The sequence below is a fragment of the Chenopodium quinoa genome, unplaced genomic scaffold, assembly GCF_001683475.1.
Source record: "Chenopodium quinoa cultivar QQ74 unplaced genomic scaffold, ASM168347v1, whole genome shotgun sequence".
Lineage (NCBI taxonomy): Eukaryota > Viridiplantae > Streptophyta > Magnoliopsida > Caryophyllales > Amaranthaceae > Chenopodium > Chenopodium quinoa.
This window is the reverse complement of record NW_018744151.1, coordinates 1,682,987-1,706,539: the sequence shown is the minus strand read 5'-3', so window position 1 is coordinate 1,706,539 and position 23,553 is coordinate 1,682,987. Positions and strand designations below refer to the sequence as shown.

At 33.6% G+C, this 23,553-nt stretch overlaps 3 protein-coding genes across 6 annotated transcripts; 2 read left to right on the top strand and 1 right to left on the bottom strand.

Annotated features, from left to right (window-relative positions):
* Nucleotides 1–140: 140 nt before the first annotated feature.
* LOC110693533 (sphingosine kinase 1-like) lies at nucleotides 141–5,790 on the bottom strand. 3 transcript variants are annotated; one of them, XM_021870655.1, is made up of 10 exons: nucleotides 5,273–5,790; nucleotides 4,711–4,833; nucleotides 4,505–4,605; nucleotides 3,540–3,612; nucleotides 2,882–2,968; nucleotides 2,719–2,796; nucleotides 2,360–2,430; nucleotides 1,500–1,793; nucleotides 843–965; nucleotides 141–525 (listed from the first exon to the last, which is right to left on the bottom strand). In XM_021870655.1, exons 1-10 carry the CDS (start codon nucleotides 5,610–5,612, stop codon nucleotides 331–333), a joined length of 1,485 nt encoding a protein of 494 aa, XP_021726347.1. In that variant the 5' UTR covers nucleotides 5,613–5,790; the 3' UTR covers nucleotides 141–330. The 3 variants fall into 3 exon arrangements, with proteins under 3 accessions (XP_021726347.1, XP_021726348.1, XP_021726349.1); XM_021870656.1 differs by lacking the exons at nucleotides 4,711–4,833; nucleotides 5,273–5,790 and having other exon boundaries at nucleotides 3,540–3,631; XM_021870657.1 differs by lacking the exons at nucleotides 4,711–4,833; nucleotides 5,273–5,790 and having other exon boundaries at nucleotides 3,540–3,615; nucleotides 4,505–4,592.
* A 1,481-nt stretch (nucleotides 5,791–7,271) lies between these two features.
* On the top strand, nucleotides 7,272–14,284 carry LOC110693532 (ankyrin repeat and KH domain-containing protein 1-like). The gene is made up of 4 exons (XM_021870654.1): nucleotides 7,272–7,535; nucleotides 9,495–9,600; nucleotides 12,161–12,278; nucleotides 13,841–14,284. The coding sequence occupies exons 1-4, from the start codon at nucleotides 7,417–7,419 to the stop codon at nucleotides 14,101–14,103; spliced, it is 606 nt and encodes a 201-aa protein (XP_021726346.1). The 5' UTR covers nucleotides 7,272–7,416; the 3' UTR covers nucleotides 14,104–14,284.
* A 4,447-nt stretch (nucleotides 14,285–18,731) lies between these two features.
* On the top strand, nucleotides 18,732–23,541 carry LOC110693531 (calmodulin-binding protein 60 B-like). Of its 2 annotated transcripts, XM_021870652.1 has the most exons (9): nucleotides 18,732–18,894; nucleotides 19,104–19,296; nucleotides 20,103–20,178; nucleotides 20,468–20,532; nucleotides 20,726–21,219; nucleotides 21,341–21,501; nucleotides 21,579–21,782; nucleotides 22,108–22,339; nucleotides 22,483–23,039. In XM_021870652.1, exons 2-9 carry the CDS (start codon nucleotides 19,151–19,153, stop codon nucleotides 23,037–23,039), a joined length of 1,935 nt encoding a protein of 644 aa, XP_021726344.1. In that variant the 5' UTR covers nucleotides 18,732–18,894; nucleotides 19,104–19,150. The 2 variants fall into 2 exon arrangements, with proteins under 2 accessions (XP_021726344.1, XP_021726345.1); XM_021870653.1 differs by lacking the exon at nucleotides 18,732–18,894 and having other exon boundaries at nucleotides 19,151–19,296; nucleotides 22,483–23,541.
* Nucleotides 23,542–23,553: the final 12 nt, after the last annotated feature.

The following is a 23,553-nucleotide window of genomic DNA, read 5'->3' as shown; positions in this document are numbered from 1 at the left end:
CAAAGAGGGAAAATGTCTAATCGTTGCACATAACATATTAACATGTAACGGAGGTAGTACTACGTATTAAATTCCAATAGTTTTGCAATGAATATATATGATTGAAATAATTTGCCAATAATAGAAAAGGGCCAGAGAAATGGCAGTCCAAACATAAAAATACTATGTATTAAATTTCCTTTCCAAGCAATTAATTACACACAATCGTTGATCAAATGTGAAATCCTATTGACGATAGGTGAAAAATACATGAAATCCTATTGACGATAGGTAAAAAATACATAATGTGGTTGTTAAATTAGAATGAATCAAAATGTAAACAATTTATACTCAAAGGGGAGGGCAAAATAGAGTAGCTAGACCCTGATCAATGGTGATTTGAAGATTATCGTAGGACATCAAGGTTTTTTCGTCACACTTGTATGTACCATTACCTCTGGCCAGCACCTCGCCATCACAGTCTATGATTCCTCCTTTTGTTGAGTCTTTGGTACGAGAGCCGGGCTCCAATATAAAGGATTTCACCTGATACCAAAACAAGCTGAAAAGTTTAGTTTTTTTTTTTTTCTTTCTTTAACATAGGCATTATAAAGGGTTCCATTTTTCAAAAATAAATTTCCTATTATGGCTGAATTTCATCTTTGAATCTGCTCTAAAAATTAAAAACACGGAGAAAATGTTGAAATTCAGATTTCCTACGAGAACTTCTACTCATGTCTTTTTTTCTTTTGGCACCCCACTCCCTCGTGACCTCAATAGTAGATGCAACAGCCATTGCAGTTACAGCACAAGTTATAAGCCATTGCATTTTTTTTTAATAATTACAACACAAAAGAACTCACCTTAAAGTACAGGACGTGTGGCGATTTCACATGCTTTCCATTGCTTAAACTAGTCAATACTGACAGCAAACCCAATTTCGGGCAATCTTTCATAAGGATTACATCTAAATAACCATCTGAAAACTGCATGTTACCGAAGTAATAACAGGTGTAAATTGTCATATAGTAGAGAGAAATAATCGCATTTAATAAAGAATGGGAACGCAAGATGCAACTAAACAATCTCCTTGATCACATGAAATGTACTACTTATTACATTCTCCTTGAAAACCTTTTGAATACTTTCTAGCACTTAATCGTTACCTAACACACCCCCCCCCCCGGGTCTCTCTTTTTCCTACCCTCTCTTTCCTACCAATTCCCCAGAGATGAAATGAGTGTTTTCTTTACATTTGCGAAGGAAACCATATTATGCCATACCTTGTTCTGATACCAAGTTCTAAGAGCAATCATTTGATGACATGAAATATAGATTTTCTTTAGCCTAAATTTTCACCCTCTTTATGGAGACTATCTTGTTGCCTTGACTTTTCATGCTATAACATGACTCGAATGAGACTATCAAAATGCCACTGTGCCACGAAATAAAGAGCTACAGATGGCATCAAAAAAAAAGTTCAACATGTAATTAGCTTACTTTACGTCAAAATAACCAACCTTGGCATTAGGAGCTGGCATTGAACCTTCACTTCCCCAAGGTACATTTTGGATCCAAACTGATATAAATGGTCCTTCAATGGTCCGCCAATTCATGTTTTCCAGGTCAATGTTAGGCCCTAAATAGCCACTTTCTTGAGCATCAGTCTGTTTTCTCTTCAAACTGCAAAACGGCAAATCTTGAACTGATATAGCTTTATGGCTTATTTTCTCTGTATAATCTTCGAAATCAGATGCAGGGATGAAATGTATACGCCCATTATATTTCCTCAACTGAAATATTCTTTTTACGGCCTGTGGATATAAAAAGGAGAAGAACAGTGTCAACGAAGCCGTACTTAGATACAAAAAAATCTTAGATGAGCAAGTATAGCCTCTACTAGAAACAAAGGAGAGGGAGGGAAGGGAGGAGGGGGGGGGGGGGCAACCTGTTAATTCAAGTACCAGAATTTAGAATATACTCTCCAGCAGCAGCTATTTAAGTTACGGGCAAGCTAAGATACGTCTAATTTCAGGAGCATCTAAGTGGCATCGGTTATATAGAGTATCATGAGACATGCATTTTCAATTATATTCCTTCCAAAGCTTGAAGAACTCAAAAGCCTATAATATCCTAATCCACTATTTCTGCAACACACTGAATTCTAGTCTAATTTGTAACACCTCACCACTGGAGTCAAGCTCATTAGGACATATGGTAGATCATCTTTACAAATTAAAATATCCAGCTTCAGTGTCCATGTACTCAGCAGATGGAATAATGAAATCAGCAATATCATTTCAAAGCCACAAGAAAAAGAAAACATAGACGAATATATATTTGAAGGAAACAATGCTAGAAGAGAATTAGAGAAACATACATATAAATCTAAACGAGCCCCTCCCATCCACCTCCATATTTCTGATTCAATGTCTATGTCTGCCACAAGACCTAGCACATACAGCATTCAACGATAGAGGGTAAGTGATTGAAGCACACTGAGAAACGTAAAGCAGCAAAGAAGACATAATAACTATGTTACTCAGACTCAAAAAAAAAAAAAAAAAAGTAATAAACTAAAATAAAATTATGTTACTCAGACTATATATATATATATATAATAAAGTGCCTAGTGTCCATTCAACAAAAAGTGTCAAGTATCTAAACATATACTTGAAGTCAAAAAAACAGTTTGAGTAACATAGCATAGTATAATCTGAATGGATGACCATCTCATACCCCATGCAAGCATTAAGACACTGAAAAACCTTGTCTTCCCTTGTGAAATAGTAGCAATATCGAGGGAGGTTTTGTGACCTGTAACAGAAGACACCAATTGATTGGGTAAAATAATCAACATGAAGTAAAAGCCTTTATTACTTGCCAGCAGAATAATACTAACCCCGAATGATAGCAACAGTGGCACCAACTGCAGAACAAGGATCGCCAACTGAATCCAACAAAGACTTAGCCACACCATTTCCAGTACCTACATCCAGTAGAAGAGTGAGAAAAGCATAGCTACAGGCCTACAGTTTTGGCCTTGAACAAAATTATCAATTTACATCAAGATAAATTTAGTGAACATAAGAATAACCAAACTGAATTCTATGCACATCATACATTCATACATAAGAATGATATGATTAGTTCAGACAGAATTTCCAAAATATGATGTGGAAAAATCTTGAGATTTGGTATTTTTCAAGAAAAAAAAAATAAAAACAATCATTTCAAATCAAAACACGACAACACAACCTGGTTATTGTTTCATCTCTTTATCCAGCTGTTGAACTCCTTTCTTTCAAGACCAATGAATAATAAAATAGATTTCCAAGAGTTTCTAAAGCATTCGATTGATAGTATCCCAAAATTTCACTTTAAAACAAAACATAGAATGAAAATGTGCTACATAAATCAGCCCAGACAACAAGATTTACACCTTAGGATAGGATTTCAAGCATACAACTAAAAATATAATTCAACTTTGAGAAATTTTAAGATGTTATATTCAGAAACACGGAGATACATCAATAAACATTAGAGGGTAGAAAATATACCTGCAGGAATCACTCCAATAGGCATCTTTATTGCAGTATCCCAATCATGCCTTTGCAGCAAGCCATTTACTACCTACTAAAGTTCAGAACCCCTGTAATTAACATCTAATGCTGTAAAAAGTGCATTAATATCAGAGACACTGAGCAATTCATCTAAAATTGGCTGAGCTTGTTTTGTGCTACAATTGTATTTCCACCTTTCCATAGTGAATTCCCAACTTTTCTATCCTGAGTTAGGAATCACATGTGGTACAGTGCATTACGGCCATATCCCAAGTATAGGTAAGATAGGTTTATTAAAGTCTGATGTCCTACTAACCATGAATTTCATGCACCACTCCCACACAGAGCCATTATTAAAAATTCCCCCCTCCTTAAATACAAAATAAAAGTGAGCCAGGGTATACAATTTGAAATCGAGGGAATATATCTAATAAAATCAATATGAAAGTACAAATACAAAAACATACGAGTCCATTACTTTCCATCCTTAATAATAGGTAGCATATAATTGAAATTTTTATTTTTGAGTTCAAGCAACTTGTAGTCAATTATTCATAATTGTTAGTAAAATATATCATTAGGGAAACATACTAATATAGTCATATGGATGAACTACAATTTTCGAATATACATTATTTAAAAAGCGGTCATTATTTTTGGGATGTTCCAAAAATTAAACATGAGGGTCTTAGCCTTTGGCAATATAGAAAATAACATTTTAAAAGGTTTTATAGGAAGATCCAACGGCCAATGTTCCGTTAGTCTATTTCTGTCTTATCCGCATGACTGATGTAAAGTTTTTTGAATTCTGTTAGTTTCAACTCAAAGAATAATCTATCTATTTATCAACAATGCAAAAAATAGATATCACCCAAAACCACAACGCACACCATATAAAAGAGATCTCTTAGGGAAGTTTTCTTCAAAATCAGTAATGCATTAGTAAGTGCTCAACAGCATACCTCAACCAAGATACCATCACCACTAACACAAACGACGCCATCATACTTGGTAAGATCTAGTCCATAAGCAAGTTCCTTAGCATGTAGCTGATATTTAGTTTCTATTAACAATAACATCAACACAAATACCAATAAAACATAAGTTAACTAAGTGATGAGCTACAAAATAAAGCAGAATAACTGAGCAAAAGCACAAAATTACAAACCTTGCAATGTAAACTGGATTTCGGCATCCTCAAGCAAGGGCCGCACAGTATCAACAAATATCTGTAAGGCAGACTTCTTTCCGCCATACGGGTTCACCAAAACAAACAGCCTCTTTGGTCGACCTACACCCATGTTTACAGCAAATTACCATATCCATCAATTACCATATTTGCAAGATCTACCAAGGCTTTAAGCTTATTAGATAAACTACAAATGAAATTAGTTATGCTACCAATCCCTGAAAATCTACATCTTGGGTCTAAAATACCTGAATTTATACTCAATCAGTTCAATATAGATGTCCAAAGTATTGTTCTTGTATGATCTTGTTGAATTCGTCTCAATTTTTATTTCCAATCATGGCAAAAGATATCAACTTTACAATACAAAACTACTCATACATTTATACATAAATCAATCAATATCAAAGATGTGCATTGAAAACCGTAAAAACCGAACATAGATCAACTACTAGTATTAAATGAAAACAGAGTGTATGATCATATTACAAAAGATGTAATCAAATTAATTAATCAGCCATGAAATTGATTGTTTAATTACCAAGAGAATCGAGAAATTCTCGAAGTTTCTGGAACCAAAGCTGAAGAGACTCCTGAGAAGAAGCTTCCAGAACTAAACTCTTCCTCACCAAACCTTCAGTGGGTGAACAACAGAGGATCCCACCACCACAACCATTGCTCTTAACAGCACATTTGAGGATGATTCTAGAATCTTCCATTGAAACCCCTAGAACCTCCTTCTCCAAAGACAAGGACTTTTCATCGCCGCCGTCAACCCACCGGAGGATTCCGTCGGAGTTGAAGGTTAACGGAATTAGGGTTCCGTTAAGTGTGATTCTTTCGGAGATTTTAAATGGGATTTCTGCTTCGGATTTATCCATTGATTTTGAGATAAATTAGGGCAAAATTTTGAAAGTTGAGGGAGATTTAAGGTTGGATTTTAAATTGTGGTAGGTGAAATTTGGGGTAGTTTGATTGAATTGTGCGACATTCCTGGGGTTTATTAAGAGAAAATTAAAGATTAGATTTTGATCCGACAAACCAGGAAACATATTTAAGTTGCACCCACGTAAATACGTAATGATTGAATTCAAAGTTTGACAAATCAGTGCAGTTGACTGTTCTATAGTTGTGACTTGTGAGCTCGGCTTGGTTTTAAGACTTTCTCTTAACAATCCGTGTATCCGACTGGAATGTTAATCCTATACCCGAGTGTGTGGCTAATTGGCTATCACAAATTCATAATATATCTACGCTTTGTTTTAGTCATTAAAATCTGAAAAATTTACAAATTGCAGCTATTTAAAGTTCGTATTTTGCAAATTGCAGTCATTTAATTTTTTTTTTGCTAATTGCAGCCCAAAATTTCGTATAAATTGTAAATTGCAGCCCGATTCAATTTTTTCATCGGTTTACATGTTGAAAAATCTTCGGTTAAGGTTGTAGTGCTCATTTTAGTTCTTAGGGGCCCGAATTGAGCTCGGAATTAGCAAAAAAATAACATAAATGTCTCATATTTACAATTTCCCACAAATCGATACATTTTTGTTACGCAAAACGAGATATTTGCGTTATCTTTTTGCTAATACCGAGCTCAATTCGGACCCCTAAGAACTAAAATGACCCCTAAAACCTTAACCGAAGATTTTTCAACATGTAAACCGATGAAAAAATAAATCGGGCTGCAATTTACAATTTTTACGAACTTTTGTGCTGCAATTCGCAAAAAAAAAATTAAATGGCTGCAATTTGCAAAATACGAAATTTAAATGGCTGCAATTTGCAAATTTTCCTTAAAATCTTTCAAAAATATATAACGACTTCTCTTGAGATATACAATAAAAATACAGAGTATAAAACAATTGGTATATTGTATGTCATTGATGGGAGTTGCTAGTTTGACATGTTAAAAAATCAACTCATACAGTCATACCAATAAAATATTGGTTCCCTTGATAAATTTTCTATCTTGGATCATCAAGGAGGTTCCAATCTTACTAAATGTGGATAAAATGGCTTGTAATTTACTTTAAAAAGTATATATTCACAATGTCTCTTTATCATTGGTAGTTTTTTAAAGAAGGGACATTTTAAATAAGTAAACACAAGATACTTAACTCATGAGTAGGTTGAGTGAGAGGGAAAGAGGAAATTATGTAAATTTGGGCTGAATTATGTACATTGGGTAATTGGGTGTTCTAATTCTTTTTTTTTTTTGGTTGAACGGTGTGCAAAGGCTAGTTTATTGCGATTATAAAGTAGAGGGAGTTAAAAAAAAAAAAAAATCCACCAAATTATACTTGGTCTAATGGTGAGATTAATCATTAATCCCCGCGGTAATTAGAGGTAGGGGTTTCCCAAACGGCCTTACCCTTTTCCCCACTCCTAAATGATCTTATTTGCACACTCGTACGATAATAGGTTAGATTGTTCGATAAGGCAGTAAGAGAGTCCAATCTAATACAGAGTAATGTGTTTTCTCTAAACCTATCCGACTATCCCCTCCCAAAAAAAAAAAACATAAAACAAATACTCGTTCTATAACAAGGAATTAAGGCCAAATTGAGAATTGGGCTAAAAAAAATTAGGGCTAGAGAGAAAGCCAAAGCTCAGAACAAAAAGACACAAAAACAATTGGAGTACTTCCTTTAGTCTCTCTTGCAGTGAGTCTTCTTGGTGGTGGCAATGAAGACGGAGGCGGATGGCGCGATTGTCGGGAAGCCGCCGATGAACAGTGTGCATATCAGCAAGAGAGCTCTTCGTAATAAATCTCTCGCTGTCACTTTCAATGAAAAAGACTTAAGGTATTAAACCCCATCTCCCAAAAAACAAATACCCAATTTTCAATTTTGTTTTTAATTTACTTTGGATGAATTAAAGGTTGTTATGTGTACATTTTTGTGATTTTATGGTGATTTTTGGGTTTTGAAGATTTTTTTCTTCTATTATTAGAAGCATAGATTATGCCTAAAATGGCACTAAGCTTATTTGTTAAAGTAATTTGGTGTGGGTTGATGAGATAGGATTTGGGTATTTTAGGAATTTTGTTGATTAGGGGAGAAATTTGAGACTAATGTTGATATAGTTTCTTGAATTTGTATTAACACTGAAAGGGTTTTAATTTAGCTTTAAAAATACAATGATTTGTAGCTTAAAATTCGTAGTGGTAGATTATTGATGAAAATTGTATCATTTGAAGAAAATTAGTGGAATTAGGATAAGGTTGGAACTTTAGAAGCAATTGTAGTAACAACACTAATAAGTAATGCTAGATTGCTAGTGGCAAATGACAAACAACTGAACAAATGAAGTGAGAGACATTACAAATTACTACGAAGCATCATCAAAGAATGATAATATTGTAAAAAGGTATAAACTTGACATGAAAGGGAGTTGAAGATTTGTAAAAGATAATATGGGAATGATGACTACATGGAATAATCCAATTTGGTTAATGTAGCCAACCCCACTTATGGGATTAAGGCTTTGATTGATTGATTGAATATAGGAATGGTGATATCGATGAGAAGTAGAAGTACTTTGCTATTGTATCTCAGCTTGTTTGTCTAATAATTTCATTGGATCAAGCTTGGATCTTTAATTAGAGTTGTGTTTAAGCTGGTAGCAATTCATTCTTGCTACAAGATTAGCACTCCTAGCATGATGCATGAAGCATTTAAATTTAATGTCTTGCTACTCTTTTTATATATATATATATATATATATATATATATTAAATTTTTATAAAAAGAGTTCACATGTATTCCAATTCCTATCTTATGGGGTGCATTTCTTCATTCTATTCTTTAATTCTTTCTAATGTGACCATGAAATTAACATACACTGTGTATACCTTGTACAGAAGTGCTGTTAATTCGCTAGCCACTTTGGTATACATCCTTCTAGCTTAAGTAAATTATATTGTTGCATAAGGTGTTTATCTGTTTCAATCACCTAACTTATGGCTTAGCCTGCATGTAACGTAATTCTCCATCTCTCTGTTCAGTTAATGAATTTTTCTTTGGCAATTTGGTATCACAAGCATAACTTTGATTTAACAGTAATCATGTCATGCCAAAGTTTCATTCTCTTTGGTTTCCATATACTCAATTAAACGGTTAAACCCTTGGAAATGGAGAAGTGAGAAAATTTGTTGGCTACATCATTTTTCTTTATGATGATGTATAAATGTTCTGATTTGGATAGTTAAGATTGAAGAACCTGTGCATCTCAATATATTCAGTTGTTTACCTTCCCTTCCAAAAAAAAAAAAAAAAAAAAAAAAATTACTTCAAACCTGTTCAAGTTAAGGGGAAATTTGCCCAGGTTGATAAATTTTTTTAAGATAATTATTTGAAAGAAAAGAATAGTGTGACTTACCTTTTTTAATTCATCAAATTATTATCTTTGAGGTATTAAGAGCCTAGAGTTGCAGATGGAAAGCTAAGAGGGTGAAGCACTTAGCCGCAGTTGATTTAAAAAAGTTATATTGGTATTTCAGTCAACCGTTTTGTAAAAAGTTGTACATTAACCAAACTGTTTAGCCTCTATTTTTTTGTCTGCTTACTGGACTGATTTTGTTAATTTACCTGATACGGTTACCTGCTTTTTAGTCTGATTTTTTTTGGCTTTGGTTATCTATTAATACCCTTGCTTTTGGCTATATTATAGTCAATAAGCTGATCTTAAGTAATTAACTGAATTAATGAATGAAGAAGTTGTTGAGAAGTGGTAGGAAGTAATTATGGTTTTGATTGGAACAGGGATTATGTGGGTGGGTTCCACAAACGAAAGAAGAAGAGGAGAAAGGAAGCTCTGAAGCAGCAAGGAGAAGCTGAAAGGCGCAAGCGCCTTGAAGATCGTAAAAAGGTAGATATGTCATTCTGTCTAATGCCATTATAAATTTATAACCGATATTTATATGACTTGGTTTATACTTACTGCTCCTTTTCTATTTATCATGCCTTTTGAGATTCTGAAACAGAATGGTGGAAGGTTAACTTTGCCATGGATTTGTTGAGATTTGTGGTCAATATAAAGATAACTACCCTGTTGATTTTGTTTATTGTAAGATCTGCTACAAAGGCTTCACGATTATTATTTAGGGGTGAGGATGGGAAAAGATAGATGGAATTGAATTAGAAAGGGAAACAAAATGACATTAAATAATTCTGACTAAAAGGGTGATGAAGGTTTCTAGAACAAAAGGCTTACACAAGGGATTAGTTCAGTACAACACCTAGGATTTAGGCTGAAAGTTAAAAGTTTCTTGTTTGAGTATATGCTACGTGAGTTTGAAATGTTGATGGATGATCTCAGCTAGTCTTTACCAAGATCTTTGTTTTGGTTATGAGATAGTAGAAGACATCTAGCATCCTAGCTGATCTTGAGGAAAAGAAAGAAAAGAAATAACCTTAAGGAGTCTAGAACTACTCCAATGGCTGGTTAGTCAAGTGTATGTTATAGCCTGTCATGCCACACTGGTCTTTCAAGCTACTTTCTTTGTAGCTACAATGTGATCCAATGGTTAGCTATCATTTTTTCTGATTCCACTCCCCCTTCTCTGTAGATACTGTCAAAGCAAATTTGCTTGGGCAAGCCATCACCCATTTTTTATTTGAATGGTTGGCAACCAGCTTGGGAATACTAGGTAGTTGCAAGTAAGTCTCTATTAGCAACCATTGGAGATGCTTTAAGGATATAAGTAAGAGAACCTAGATAATTTTCTCAAAGAATCATTTACTAGTATATGTACCACCGTTTCCTCTCTTCTACTATAATAATTTATCACATTGCTTCATTTTGCTGGATTTACGGCTGCAGCCACCTTTCCCCTCCAATGGACCAATATAGATTAAACTGGATCTCCTTGGCAATGCAGTAAACAACATTTCTTTGCATCAGCAGCTTTAGAATCAGTTTCATCAAATCTATGTGAAGCTCTAATGATTATCGTCGTATCTTTTTAGTCTGTCACTCAATTGTATGGTAAACATTAATATTGTGAGCTTAATTTTTAATCATATTATAGCATTAGTGCATTACTGAGTTGGATTCAGTAGACAGCTTTTTTACCTTTGACCTACTTGCTTGAGTCCCATGGGAGTGTTTTAACAGTTACAACCAATCAATTTTTTTGGTTGTTTCTCTTAAGAATTGCATCATCTACCTTTTGTGTCATTTGTATAATCCCTTCTCAAGTTCTCAGAATCTCAGATCTGTACTGTGTAGTTTTATTCTTATGTTGTAAGCTAGAAATTTGCTTATTTACACTGTTAAAAGAGTTTATGTTTGAATCTGTTGGAGATGGAATTGGGCGTATTAAAGCAATCAGAGATATCAGAAAATTTTCTTATGATTTCTTTGTTTGTTCCTGTTGCTTTGTATTTCACTTAATCATGAAAAATGTGAACAAATTATAGGGAAAGCATCCTTCACTTTTCCAATAGAAAGTTGGACGTGTTTTAGAATAGCATATATTCTCTTGCTTTAGATTACTTTTATGTCTTGTATGAAGATCCTTGTGAGTCTAGATGTTAAGAGGTGCCACAATCTAAATGCGTTGTTGCACCATACTTTCAGTTACGATATCTACATAATCCTGCTCCAACTGCAGGTTTTTGGTGGTGTCACATATGTATACAATGAAAAGGTTATCTTTTATCGTACGACTCAAGTCATATCTTTAAATCTATTCTTTGGTGGAAACTTCCTTATTCTAACCTGTATACATATTCTTACATTGGTAGAATTAGAGCATGTGAAACTGCTAATGCTGATGGAAAATTATTGAATATCATTAGCATGTTCTTAGACACTTTTGTTGAGTAGAGGTATCAGGGGCTTTAGGGCCATGTGTAGTTCACTCATCACTGTTGGGGTTATTGGGGTTACATGCTGGTATTTACCACATTTAAGAAACTTGTAATGCAAATTTTGTTCTCCATCATAGAGCACAAAAATTTAATTATATGTTGGTGGGTGTTGGATCTAGGTCCTTACTCCTTAGGCCATATTCTAATCCTTTAGGTGATATAATAGGCATTGTAGAAGTAATCGATAGTATTTGTTTTCCTTTTATTACTTGGAACATGTTCTATGAAGTTACATTTTTCTTCATTGTACAAGTATATGTTCATGTAGCTGACCCCACTTATGGGATTAAGGCTTTGATTGATTGATATACAAGTATATCTTCGCTTGCAAAACGGGCCTTGATGTAATAGTGTTTCCTGTCCTATAATATGAACAAATTAGATCCAGTTAGTATATGGTATGGTATACAATTAGTCAATTACCATCAGTTTTTCTACTGGATTCAGCTCCTTGCTTGAAATTATTCCTATAAGAGTTGGTTTTTGTTTTCTAAACATCAGTTGACTGGCCTTTTATTGTAGGTGTTTTAATTTTGGTTTCCTCTTTGTTACAGAGGAGAAAGGAAAAGGAATATGTGCTGTATGGTGGCGCCCCACCTGAAGATGGTGCTAAACCTGTTGATGAAGATCAGGAGCAAAACGATGAGATTGAGCTGAACCCATTGGCTTCTGGTATTGTCTCACTATCTTTGATTTTATTCATGCATTGAGCCTATACATCATGGTTATACAGCATTTCTATATTTGTATATGGTTTTAAAGAAATACTTCGTAACTTATGCCATGCACCTTTAGTTTTTTGACTTTAATTGGTTAGCTGATTGATTGTGGGCTTGTGGTCCAATATATCTCTTTTAGATGGATTGACATTGCTTACTAATAATTCACCATCACATAATTACAGGAATTTTACACTTAAAAGACTGTTTTAATGATAACATCAGAAAATCTATTACTCTTAAGAGTTTTTTTTGGAGGGAATTTTCCCTCCTAAACTCTACTTTATTTATTTATTTAATTTTTATAGAAGCATTAATTTGCCTTAAAAATTCATTGTAGTAGTATTTATTTATTTATTATTATTATTTTTATTATTTGTTATATATATATATATATATATATTTTTTTTTTTTGAAGACTATTATTATTATTTGACCATTGTGTTATATTTATCTAGAAACTTCTATGTTTCAATCATCAATAATTTAAAAAATTGAGCATGGCTCAAGAATTATCTAGTGCTATCATAAATTGTTTGTAAACTAAAGAGTATTTCTTTCCAAAAAAAAAAAAAAAAAAAAAAAAAAAAAAAAAAAAAAAGTGGAGTATGAGTTAGGTAACATAGTAAATGACAGTTTTTTGGTTTGAGTATCATCAAAGCTGCGTCATTCTACTTGGGGTTTTATGAACTAATACAGTATGATTTAGGTAAGTTAATATAAAGTGACAATTTTCAGTTTGAATATCATTAAAACTGAGCTTTTTGCAATGGGTTCCGAAATACTGAACCATATTTTTAATACGTAGTAGTAAAATCTGTGCATTAATAAAAAGTCATACAACATCTACAAAAGAAATTCAAATCTAACTAATACATAAGATATTAAAATCAATGAATTCGAGAGTGGAGGAGGGAGTTGGGTTACTAACATATGTACTGCTTTAAGGAATAAAGGGAGAAGGTATTCTATTACTTCGACTCGAGGGAAGTAGCTTTCTCCCATAGTCTAAGAGTTTCTTCTGTTACTAGTAAACAGAGTAGTCCCACATCTAACCGTGGTTTGTGAAGTCAGCAAAGAATACTGAGATCTGACTGCTGAAGTGCTTATAGTAAACCAGTCAATGGAACTTGAAAGATATGTTACTCCGTACGTATTTTGCACACTTCAGTTAGCCAAACTTCGATATTTATTATAGTTAGGGACTCGAAAAATAACTTTTGCTAAAGTTTCAGATGCCAAAGTTGATAGTGACAAGATTCTTATCTAAAAATAGGCTATATATCCTTTCAGCTGAAAATATTTCGTTAAAATTCTCCTAGGATACTCTTGTTGGGATTTTGTGTTTTGACATTGTTGGGATGCATGTGAGATATATGCCCCTTTAGCAAAAGCAGATGCCTCAGATTGGGGAATGTTGGGGATATATTAAATCATCTTATATTTTCTAAGTTATTTGAGTGACTGCTTTACACGACTAGATTTTGACACTTTTTTTTGCACTTTCTTCTTTAGTTGAAGGGACAACGTCATATGAAAATGGTGATATAATGGTCACAGTTACTACAAGTGAAATCGGACTTGAAGAGAGTCCTACTGAAAAGTCAGCGCCATTATTACCGCTACCAGGGTCTACTGGAGAAGCTGTAAAAAAGCAAAATATTCCTGTAAGCAAGAAGAAGGCCTTTAAAAAATCCACCAAGGGTAGATCCCGGACAAAGCTAGTCAGCAAAAGGGAGAGGAGGAAAGGGAAGATAAATGGTAAAAAAAGGCGTTAGCTTGTAACACCCATTTTGTAACTTAACATGTATTTATTGAAGGCTTACATTTTCTTGATAGTTATGCTAGCAAAATGTACTGGAGTTTTGGGGGTACTGGACAAAGTATGTGTAGACGTGTAGTGATAAACAATTTGCTTCATACAAAGTGGTTCTGAAAGAATTTTGATGCTTTGGACAATCCTTTTTTGCGACCATTGTGCATGATTGTCTTGCCAATGCCCTGGTGACAACGATGGGGTGCCGGTTTGTCAATCTTCTGAGGGGACTGGTGTTTGCCTGATCTGAGTTTGCAGGCTCAATGTAGAAACTAAGCACAGGAATTAGGAGACAAGTGAAACATAATCAACACTAACACAACTACACAAGCAGAAATTGAACTGATGCTATTACTATTTCCTCACACCAGTAAACGTACATGTAAATTTACCATATATTTTGTAATTTGTGAGACCTCTAGAGTTGTGTATACATTTGAATCTTAATTATTAACCTGGTTGCTGGTAGTAAGATACACAAAATCTTATTGGGTCACCCTTTCTCAAAAGGCAATACTAAAAGTTCCAACTTGCAACCTTACCCATTAGAGTGATTAAATCTCCCACCCCATTTGTGAGAGTTTAACTCGTACCACTGTCCACACGGGTGAAATATAAAGGGTCTATCAACCTCGTTTCTTGATAATGGTTACGCTTTTAGGGAAGAAAAAACATATCTCTCTAGCACGCCCTATGATATGCTGCGGTAAATTTTTTGTTTACACCATATTGTTCAAACACCGATTATAATAGTATTATTTTTTTTTGCCGCTTTAATATTAAAGTTTCATAAAGTGTTTTGGAGGGAAAAAAATTTAATCGTTCCGGAGATTGTGTACAAATAATGGTAACATGGTTTACCAAAAGAAAAGGGGTGATAAGAACGCAATTGTATACTAAAGCCAAGCTAAATCCACATGCCAAACAAATGCATGAGAGACCCTATACTTTGAATCTGCATCTGTCAATCCCATTTTCTTCAATTAATGCTTCGGCATCTTTACACCAACTGTTTTTTCTTATGTTTTTGGCATTTAATTTTCATTATAAATTAATTTTATTTTTATTTATTGAATGGGGTGGCTGCAAATCACAATGACTTGTAGTGAGCATTTGTTAGTTTGTAACTTTGAAGCAATTAAGGATTGACTTACCTTGACTTGACTAATGCTTTAACTAACCCAACTAACCCTTTCTATTTATCACATATTAAGATTATATTATTATAATTAGTTAAGTTTGATTTGGTAATAGAGAGGGTAATAGAGTAACAAAATATGTTGCTTTTTTGGGCTATTTTATGCAAGCTCACCAAGATATCAATCCGTTCATAAATAGTATATTTTTATTTTTTCTGATAAGTTAGGGTATAGTCTTGAGAGAATACTATCCTAATTATAAATTCTATTAATATATATATATATATATATATATATATATATATATATATATATATATATATATATATATATTAGTTAAGTTTGATTTGGTGCATTTTTGGTGATTGGCTAGGCTAATTTTAGATTTGGGGCCTTGATTTTAGTATTTTTCCTACCAATCAATTTCTAATCTTAAGTAAAATCTCAACTTGCTTTTGGGGTGGCTACTGTAGTGGCTACAAATAAAAAGTAAGGGTATATTAGATATTTGCAGTGTGAAGACCGTGAATATAGATATTATGTATCTGTTTTCTTAAAATGAATATGGAGCAATATTTATAAAATTTCTTTTTAAAGCAACAGAGGAATTATGAATTACAAGTACTCCGTACTTTTTATCTAATTTGATTTAACTTGCCACTGTTGAACTCGCAATAATTTTATACTTTATATTTCAAATTTTGATTTTGTGAGATTTTTACACTGTATATTGTATACATTGTTGTCCATGAGTCCATCCATAGTCCCAAGCTTCCACATAATCCAAGGCTAGAATAATTGAGTGATTCTTACCACAACTTGTCCAAATCGAACACTACCATAAGCTAAGTAACAATTGAACAACAGTAGTTCTTTCTTTTGTGTATTGCATGATCATTGTGCATTAAGGTGAGTACGAATTCAAATTCAATATATTTCAATCAAGCCAAGCTAAAACTGGTATATTAATTTGAGAAGGTTAGTTGAGTTTGGTTAAATTATGCCATGTTAGAGTTCGGCTCAACATAACTTATAGCAAGAAAAGAGTTGTCAATTAAGGCAATCGGAATATACTCATTTTATAAAAGTTTGTCTTACATATTTACACCTTGATCTCTTTTCAAAGTCGGCAATAGCTATTAAGTGTGCATCTAAGAATGATAACAAGCCCTATAAAGTAATAAATATAATTTTAACGCATTCCTTTCTATATAGTTATCTGTACTACGATCACCACACCTAATTTTAAGAAATACATGGTATAGATTTAGTACAACAACGTGCCTTTGAATATGAAGAATATCGTAAACTAATTTAACACTGATGAAATAATAATTAATTAATCAATTTCGAACCGAACCCTATAATTATGTAGCTATGAGTGTCATGTGCTCCAATGTGTTACAAACAATTCAATATTCAATTATTTGCCACCACAATAGGAGGTCTTCATGAGGCCAATAACACCATAATTATAAGTACTATAAAAAATAATCTAATAATGTAAAGAATTATTCCACAAGATTAACCATTTTTAACATTATAAAAACACACAATTGATCAACAGTTCGTGTACTTTTTTCAATTTAAATTCAATTTGAATAATAAAAAGACAGAAAATATTCAAATCAAACCGACAAAATAATTAATTAAATCAGACGATAGTAAAAGGTAACCCCGCAATAACATCCCCTAGTCACTATCACACTTGATTAAAATTCCAAAATTCTTTAATTAAGTACTTACAGTAATAAAATACACGTGCATAATCCTAAAAATCAGGGTGTAATTTGTCAGATGAAATCAACGGCTCTGATGTAATTAATACAACTATCTGTAAACCTGTTAATTTGTATGAAGATCTTCATTTAAGCGCCGCCCCACAATAAAACCAACGCCTCTGAGTCAGCAAAAAGCAATTTATCCTTTTTTGGACTCCTAATTTTTCTTATATTTTATAGCTAAAAAAACAAATTAAATTGGATGTTCAAAGTTTTACTCAATTTACTCTTTGAATCATTTTTGATAAGCTGATAATTTGAGACTAGATACAATTGAAATATTGAATTCACAACCAACTTAACTTTACTTGTACTAATTACCAAGTACAACTATTGAAAGTTCAAATAAAGATTAAGCAATGGGTAAATATAATGATATTAATTGATGTATTGTGTACTAATTTGCTATTTAGTTACATAATAGTTAACACATCATATATTAGTTTAAATTAGAGTTGATTGTGACCAGTATTGCCCAAAAAAAAAAAAAAAAAAAAAAAAAAAACCAACACTTGCATAGGTCAATAAGGCCGGTATATACAAATTAGTGAAAAATTAGGGTTTTAATACCTTCTAGCTTAAAATTTGACTTACTCGATCAAATTCTTCCTTTCAAACTAAATGGCATGTAGGCATTACAATATCGGTTATTGTATGTAAGATACGAAAAAATATATGAAAGATAGATTAGAATATGCCATCTTCTTCATATTGTGTGATTTTAGTATAAAGTCAAACCCGGACCTTGAACAAGAAGATTGAGATGATAATTTGTCAAGTGGTGTACAACATGACCCGTCACGAAAATCACGACAAGACAAATGCATGGATAAGCTAGCACGAGACAACACAGTACAAAATAGGTTTAAACTATATTTTTGGTAGAATATTACTGCTCGAAAAAAACACGGCTTGACAAAATCAAGTGTAGTATGATAAGCGAGATTTAAGTTAGGCACACAAGCACGTCATGACACAACACAACAGTCATGACACAACACAACCCGGTGTAATGAATATTTACTAAAGGAAGATACATATTAGATTAATGAAATTTAGGTGAAGATAACATTACTTAAAATAAGTTTTATAAGCCCAAGTCAATATGTTGTGAAATGCATATCAATAGAATTTCACTTATCTCATTTTGCCTTTTTATCTTAATTTATTAATTATTATCTTATTCCTTTAAAATTATCAATCCTTATCATAAATATTATTGAACCTTATTAGAATATTCTTATTAGACATGAAATAAGTGAAAAAAAAATATATATTCTTAATTATGATATTTTATGACTTTTGTATTGTTTTTTCCATAAGAGTTTCAAGTATAACAATATACCTTAGTAATAAAGATATATACTTACTTATTATTTTTTTTTTGGTATGCACACTAAATTACCAACTTTCTATTAATAAATTATACATAATATTGGAATGAATATGAATTATTCGACACCAAAATAGAACCCCAATTGTCCTATATCTTATTCTTGAATGATTCACACATGGTATACAAACATTTTATGATACACCCCAATCTTGGTATTTTCTATAAGGTTAGTTTAGGCAATCCATATCATATAATAATGAAAGTGACTTCTCAAAGAGTCAAGGACCCCCCTCCAATAAGCTATAAGCTCATTCATAACATCTCTCAATTCACAAAATCTCACAAAAACAAAATCATTTAAAAAAACCGCGTTTTTCTTTTCATCTTTTTATTGATTGATGCAAAAGCCGTCAGTTTTGAAGGAAAATTCCCAGACCTTTCGTTGAATGTTCTACCCTTATTTCCAAAACACCAATAAATCCAATCCAATAATAAAGGTTCCAACTTTTTTTTTTCCCGCTCTCTTTTTAACTCTCTCTTTAGTTATACTAGTGTCTATTGGCTAGTCGGCCGATAGCATGTTTTTCCATTGAGTTTTAATAATATTAATAATAACTCGAATCGAGGATTTGGGTATTTGTTTAGGATGAGATAAGAGATTTTGCATCTGGGATTTTTATTTTATTTTGTTTTATTGTTTGTTCAGATCCATTTTTGATTTATAAAGGGAAGTGACAAAAAAAGAAAAAAAAAATGCAGACAAGATATATGGAAAGATCGAATAGTATGGGTGGTGGAGGTGGTGGTAATGGTGGGAGAGAGAAAAGAGCTTTGGATTCAAACTCAACTGCTGCTGATGAAGATGGTCAACCTGATCGCAAAAGACCTGCTTTAGCTAGGTTCTTTCTTTTTTCTCTTAATCTTTACTCTTACACTGTAATTTGGTGGATTTGGTTTTGTTTGAATTGATGGGTTTTGATGTTTGATGGTTGATTTTTTCTGGGTTTTGGATGAATTTTTCTGGTTGTTTGGTTGATTTTGTCAATTTTATTTTATAATATTAAAAATTGAATCTTCAATAGTATTGAGCTATTTCTTGTAGTTTTAATTTTCTTAAAGAGTTGTATTGGGTAATAAAGTGGTCACTATAATGAAGTTGTGAAGTTCCTTTCTTATCTTAGTTCAGTAATTCTTGATAGAAAAAAAATAAAATTTAATTATTTAATTTAACATGATGAAGATTTGGAAGTTTCAAAATAGGAAATGAAATTATATAATCAACAAAGGGCTTGTTTATTGTTGTTTTAGTTTATGGAAACTAGAAAAAAGTGGTTTCTAGTCTTTAGTTGTAACATTTCATACTAAACATGTTTACCATAAATATGATAAATTTTAAATTCAATTTACGGAGTACAACTTACTTTATATACCATATGACTTGAAATTTCCCGAACGAAATCAAAATGTAGGCAAAGTCCGAGACAAAGCTTAAGTACTCTAATTCTATTAGAGTTATGCTTTAGTTTGAGTAGAGAAGTTGTGTATTAGTTTACTGCTTAGTGGAAACAATAACAAAAAAATATGCATTAGTTTACAGTTTTTGTAAAATAGGGATTTGGGATTAACTTTGAGTTTTTGCTTCAAGATTCGTGTGTTTCTCGAGCTTACATTTTTCAGTATTAAGTATTGTTTTACTCTACTGCAGTGTGATTGTGGAAGCCTTGAAGGTGGATAGTTTGCAGAGGCTCTGCTCATCCTTGGAACCCATTCTTCGGAGAGTTGTAAGATAATCAAACTTATGTATGATTCTTTGCTTCCTAATAAGGGATAAGTTTGGATGATTAATTTTGAAATCAAAATACTGTTCTTAATTGGTTTTTAACACTTTCTTATACTAGAAGCAAACCATTTTTAATTTGACATTCTAATTTTTCGGGGGAAGGGGGTAGTTTATACTTCTTGGCCTCACTAATTACTAGAAACTACCTACTTGTGTACTGTAAGTATCTACTTTATGACACATGCTGCTTTGTGCTTCTCTTATAGTCGGTCTGTATGAACAATGAACAGGTTAGTGAAGAAGTTGAACGTGCTTTGGCAAAGTTGGGGCCAGCAAGGCTTGTTGGAAATGGAAGGTAAAACTCAACTAATTGATGTTTGAGAGAATTTACTTAGCTTTGCTTAAGTTCTTGCATACCACCTAAATATAACTAAAAGGTTTCACAGTTCAAATTATTTATAAATTTAAAAAGCTTAAATTCTAACCAAAGCTGTAGCCTAATAATAATTTGAAAGAACTGTAAGGCTGAACTTTGTTCAATTTTGTAGGACTTCTCCCAAGCGGATAGAGGCACCTGATGGAAGAAACTTGCAGCTTCATTTTAGAAGTAGGCTTTCTCTACCCCTTTTTACTGGAGGAAAAGTAGAAGGCGAGCAAGGAGCTGCAATCCACATTGTGTTAATTGATGCAAATAGTGGGCAACTTGTCACAACGGGTCCAGAATCATCTGCGAAACTGGATATTGTTGTGCTTGAAGGTGATTTCAATGATGAAGATGATGCTGATTGGACCCAAGAAGATTTTGAAAGTCATTTGGTGAAAGAGCGTGAAGGAAAGAGGCCCCTTTTAACTGGAGATGTGCAAGTGACACTGAAAGAAGGTGTAGGAACCCTTGGAGAACTGACATTCACTGATAATTCAAGCTGGATAAGAAGCAGACAGTTCAGATTAGGTCTGAAGGTTGCCACTGGTAATGATGAAGTTGTTCGTATCCGTGAAGCAAAGACAGAAGCTTTCACTGTCAAGGATCATAGAGGGGAATGTGAGTTGACTTTCTCTAATCTATGTGTTCCTGTGTTTCCTTTTTTTCCAGCTTAGGTTTCCTCCCTCTTCTCTGACCTTGCATCTAATAAATTCGCTTTTGTGGTGTTTGTCTTATCTAGTGTACAAAAAACACTATCCTCCTGCACTAAATGATGAAGTCTGGAGATTAGAGAAGATTGGGAAAGATGGGGCTTTTCACAAGAGATTGAATAAAGCTGGTATAGTTAGTGTTGAAGATTTCTTGCGGTTCGTTGTCAGAGATCCACAGAGACTGCGAAATGTAAGAATGTTATATTTTTGCTATTTGATGACTATCCAATCTTAGGAATTTGACTAACATAACTGAAATCTTTGTAGATACTAGGGAGTGGCATGTCAAACAAGATGTGGGATGCACTTGTGGAGCACGCAAAGACGTGTGTACTTAGTGGCAAGGTTTTTATCTACTATCCCGATGGTCCACAAGGAGTTGGTGTAATCTTCAACAGCATTTATGAGTTTATTGGCTTATTTGCTGGTGGTCAGTACTACTCAACTGACTCGCTTTCGGACACTCAGAAGGTGAATATTCCTCTGAAACAAATCCCCTATCTTTTTTCAAATAAAAAAAAAAATCCTTACACTCGCTGTTACCATTTCACCATTTGTGATAATGTTGCTTTCAATTTTAAAAATGTATGCCTAAATATTTGCATCCAAACGGGCATATTGATTGATCACCTAATTGAGTAAGACTTGTGGAATTGGACCATAAATGCAACATATGCAGCTTGAAATTGACCTTACAAGGTTGAATGAAGAAGAATGATTTTTGCAAACCTTAACCATGTTAAGCATGGTTAGGTATGTGTTTAATATGTTGGCTGAATATCTATTATGTTGGCAGGTCTATGCAGATTCCTTAATAAAGAAAGCATATGAGAACTGGATGCATGTTGTGGAATATGATGGCAAGTCTCTCTTGAGCTTAAAGCAGAGCACTATTGAAGATTCTTCGAGGACTGAAGCATCAGTTTCCCAACCAAACCCCAATTTCTACAACCATCAACTCTCGCTACCCAGTTTACCTGTTGCTCCTGTGGAGCAGCCTTCTGTGGATCCTAATCTCAAGATGGGAGGTAAAATTCTTGGCATTTTTAAAAAGCATCTTTATTTTTCACCTTTTCACTGCTACAAAGGATTTTTCACAAAGCAAACGATAAAACTACCATATAAACAACAAATATAGCATTACTAATACAAGCTTGTATTTATGTTTCAGGTTTACATGATACAATGGGGACAAGATATTCTGCACAGTCACAAACAATGAACCTTAATGGATCTGCACAGTTTGATGCCCCCTCATTTTTGCCTCCAAATCAATTTATGGGCTCTTCGGGTCTAAGCCAACTTAGAAACAATAATGCTTTTTCTCTTGGATCAGCACAACCCTCTTTCTCTGGAATGCAGCCTGTTGGAACCACCAACTATGCTGATTACCGAGGAAGTGAGAACTTACTATCAGAGGATGAAATCCGCATGAGAAGCAATCAGATGCTTGAACACGAAGACATGCAACATTTGCTTCGCCTCTTTGGGATGGGTGGTAGTCATCAAGCTCAAACTCCTGTCGTTGCTGAAGAAGCATACCCATATCCGGCAGGTTATGCACCATCACCAGCAATCAACTTCAATTTTGATGAGGATAGAGGCCGCTCTTCTGGGAAAGCAGTTGTGGGATGGCTCAAGCTTAAAGCGGCCCTTCGATGGGGAATCTTTGTTAGGAAGAAGGCTGCTGAGAGACGAGCTCAACTTGTCGAGTTGGATGATACATAGATGTGAACCCCTACTAAGATTACCCTGCTTTATTTACCAATAGCTTCCCGGTTCATCCCACTTTGCTTATGTCCTACAAATGCTCATCACAGGCAAAGTTTCAAAACTTTGTTTGAATTTTATAGTGGGATGATGCCTGCTTTCTTGGCTTGCTTGGTTATGGATCCTTGATGATAAAAGGGCATCAAGCTCAGTCGAGATGCTGTTGCACAAGATACTTATGTTAAAGATAATATGCGATAATGGGAGGGTTAGAGGTTTGTCCCTGGATATCTCCATGGACATACCTCCATTAAGGTCTTTAAAATAAGAGGCCTGTTATATCTTCAATTTTTTTCCTTGTGTACTTGTAGTTTGTATCATGACTTGTTAGATGAGGTCTAACATAACAAAAATCCGTTGTATTTATTATTTAACGCAGCAATAACTGTCAGTGGTAGTTGGCTTGATTACCAACCAGATTGAATTTCATGCTTGAATGAATTTTTCATTTGTTTTTGAATTTCTGTTTGAT

Coding starts and splice junctions, on each gene's coding strand:
- LOC110693533 (XM_021870655.1), bottom strand. CDS start 5,612: ATGGATAAATCCGAAGCAGAAATCCCATTTAAAATCTCCGAAAGAATC. Junction 4,834..5,272: donor AGAATTTCTCGATTCTCTTG/GTAATTAAACAA, acceptor ACATGGGTGTAG/GTCGACCAAAGAGGCTGTTT. Junction 3,613..4,504: donor GTGATGGTATCTTGGTTGAG/GTATGCTGTTGA, acceptor GAACTTTAGTAG/GTAGTAAATGGCTTGCTGCA.
- LOC110693532 (XM_021870654.1), top strand. CDS start 7,417: ATGAAGACGGAGGCGGATGGCGCGATTGTCGGGAAGCCGCCGATGAAC. Junction 9,601..12,160: donor GCCTTGAAGATCGTAAAAAG/GTAGATATGTCA, acceptor TCTTTGTTACAG/AGGAGAAAGGAAAAGGAATA. Junction 12,279..13,840: donor GCTGAACCCATTGGCTTCTG/GTATTGTCTCAC, acceptor TTTCTTCTTTAG/TTGAAGGGACAACGTCATAT.
- LOC110693531 (XM_021870653.1), top strand. CDS start 19,151: ATGCAGACAAGATATATGGAAAGATCGAATAGTATGGGTGGTGGAGGT. Junction 19,297..20,102: donor AAAAGACCTGCTTTAGCTAG/GTTCTTTCTTTT, acceptor ACTCTACTGCAG/TGTGATTGTGGAAGCCTTGA. Junction 22,340..22,482: donor TCCTAATCTCAAGATGGGAG/GTAAAATTCTTG, acceptor TTTATGTTTCAG/GTTTACATGATACAATGGGG.